This window comes from Odontomachus brunneus, unplaced genomic scaffold (assembly GCF_010583005.1).
Source record: "Odontomachus brunneus isolate Ranch 3 - 2012 unplaced genomic scaffold, Obru_v1 Obru_scaffold_259, whole genome shotgun sequence".
Taxonomy (NCBI): Eukaryota; Metazoa; Arthropoda; class Insecta; order Hymenoptera; family Formicidae; genus Odontomachus; species Odontomachus brunneus.
The window spans coordinates 259090-261716 of record NW_022639709.1 but is presented as its reverse complement, the minus strand read 5'-3'; the positions used below and the strand labels follow the sequence as shown (position 1 = coordinate 261716).

At 40.5% G+C, this 2627-nt stretch overlaps 1 protein-coding gene across 12 annotated transcripts in view; it reads left to right on the top strand.

Annotated features, from left to right (window-relative positions):
* LOC116852858 overlaps positions 1-2627 on the top strand; it is a 113342-nt gene that overhangs the window by 103728 nt on the left and 6987 nt on the right. For all 12 annotated transcript variants that reach the window (XM_032833597.1, XM_032833596.1, XM_032833598.1 and 9 more), the window contains one exon: positions 1495-1809. In XM_032833597.1, coding sequence (XP_032689488.1) covers positions 1495-1809 — 315 coding nt within the window. The remainder of the gene's footprint in view (positions 1-1494; positions 1810-2627) is intronic.

Here is a 2627-nt window from a genome sequence, read left to right as displayed (position 1 = left end):
AGAGAGAGAGAGAGAGAGAGAGAGAGAGAGAGAGAGAGAGAGAGAGAGAGAGAGCAGGTTTTGAACATAGATTACTCATAAACGAGTAGAAATTTATTTAAACCCAAAGTTAAGTCGCACGTTCTACAGAAATCCAAGGACAAACTTAGTAGTTTGTGGATAAAATTGCGCTGTGTCAAATTCTGCACACGGTCCTGCGCTGCTCTGCGCTGCTCTGCGCTGCCTGCGTGTCAGTGTGCGTCTAGCATTACACGTGCGTTTCGACATTTCACGGACATGGAATCGATATGTTCCCGAAAAAGCCGCAAGCACACCTCGCGAACTTACATTATCGAACTTCATCGAGATTACACCCGGGAACCGTCAACGTCGCTCGCGATCGAGCGTCATACAGCCCGTGCGCTGCGACTCAGCGCAGCCCCGAGCGCGTGCATTTATATTTCACCAGACTGCAGGACACACGCCAAATCATTTCAATAGCCTTTTTTATTTTTTACGCGAGTACGTACGTGTGCCATACTGCAATTGCGTTGCGATAAGATCTAACGCACATACACGCTCACGTGAGCGAGCGGACGTATCATTCGCGTGCTTTCACGTTTTATTTGATTTTTATCGTCCTCGCGGGGCACATCGGCGAAACATGTTTCTCGTTTTCGAACATTTCGATGGCGCCGCGGATCAACGAACGACTGGCCGCGCGTAGGAGGGAGACAGTCCTGTAAGCGCAGGAGTCTCACTCGCGCAGTTGCGAAATTAGTTACGGCAGCGTTGGCAAAATTACATTTTAAAAGTTCGTTATACTGTTAGAAATTTTGAGAAATAACTTATCGTTATGGTTATCGTTGTAGTTGGTCAAAATATAACGAGTTGTTACAATTCCCATTAGTTTTCTCACCAAGATCTTTTTCCTCACAATTCACTGTCGCTTATCACACGTATAAGTATTCTACATGCGCAGAGATCTATCTGTCTATGTAAAGTAACGATAAAAGCAACAAATTAAGAGAAAGATAAGAGCTTATAAGAGCCGTGCGTTGGATGTTATCGTGAATAAGTTTGAATGAGAGGATGGGACTCAACTTTGATAGCCCAACACTGTTAAACATCATTATCCTTCTATTCAATCTTATTTGCACTAATATCCAGCACACGATTCTTACAGGTCTTATTTTCCTCTTCATTTTGTGTATACTTTTAGAGCCTTAAAAATTTATATTCAATAAAAGCAACGAGATTATATTTGTTATTGTTACCTAAGAAATATAATTATATTATTGTTGCTAATGATACAAATAACGGTATTACCAAATTTGTTATAAAAAAGAAAAAAGACATAATAATAAGTGTTATAAGTGACGCGTAACTTCTCAATTTTACTTGCACTCGAAAAAAGATAATAATAGTTGTTCGCTGTCTCTTTTCTTTCATCATCATTGCAGCGTTATTGTCATTGTTACTGCTTCTACATGACTTTTTACACTACTGTTTCAGAGAGCGGTAGACAAATTGGACCACACGCGTGTACGGTATGCCAAAATGTCGTCGAAGGAAACAACCACAGTCGCACGTTGCCGCGTAGCCAGGCGTCGCAGTACGGTCTGCGGGAGGATCAGGTTCTACCCGGCGCGCGCGTCTGCAACACCTGCAGATGCAAGGCCGTCCGAGGACGTTACACCGCCTGCCAGTTGCCTGGTTGCCCGAATCTGCACAACAGTTCGAAGGCCAGGGTGAAGCGATTGAGAGCGTTGCCGTCGAAGTGGCTCGACCTGCCGCCGGAAATCCGGGAGCCGATCGCCCAGGAATTCCGTGAGTACAATCGCAGTCGCACTGCTAATGCGAAATCTAACGCGACGGTGGGGATTCGTGGCGATGCATGAATCGGGCGGGCAAGAGAGCCGCGAGCGAATTCCAGGGACACATTCAATATCCAATAGAACAAGTTGTGTTTTAGTGACGTTGAAAAGATGAGTTTTCCTACACGAAGAGAGAAAGTAAAACTTACTGTATAATTTTAATATAAATTATTATTGGCTCTTAGATATAATTAAAACAAAATGTAAAAAAAGGGCATTTTAGAGCCAAAACATTGGTTTATGAGTGCTATCATACAAAATAAAAATCCAATTACACAATTAAAAGTATAATTAACTTTTTAAAATTTATACGTTTCGATTTGTTTTAGGTCCTCTTGAGTAAAAAATAAAACAGATCGGTCTGTATAATTTTGTATCTAGGGAATATCGACATTCTACCTTGATTTGTTGTCCTTTCGTTCTATATTATACTATTTATATCTTAGAAATATTAAAGTCTACTAATATCAAATGTCAGTTCCGCGCCCAACTCCCTATCAGGAGGACTGGATGATTTTTGATAGAAACTTTCTATATCTAACCTTTGAGAAATCAGTTACTTATATCACAAGGTAGTAGAAGGCGTTTCTGGTCTACCCCGAGCATTTTATTTCCTCGATCTCTCCGTTTTCGATGAGCTTTCCCTCATTCGTTACCTGAGAAGACGCTCACTTGGAGACTACATGCGGGATATTTATATTTATAAATTCTAAATATTTAAATTTATATATATATATATATATATATATATATATATATATATATATATAT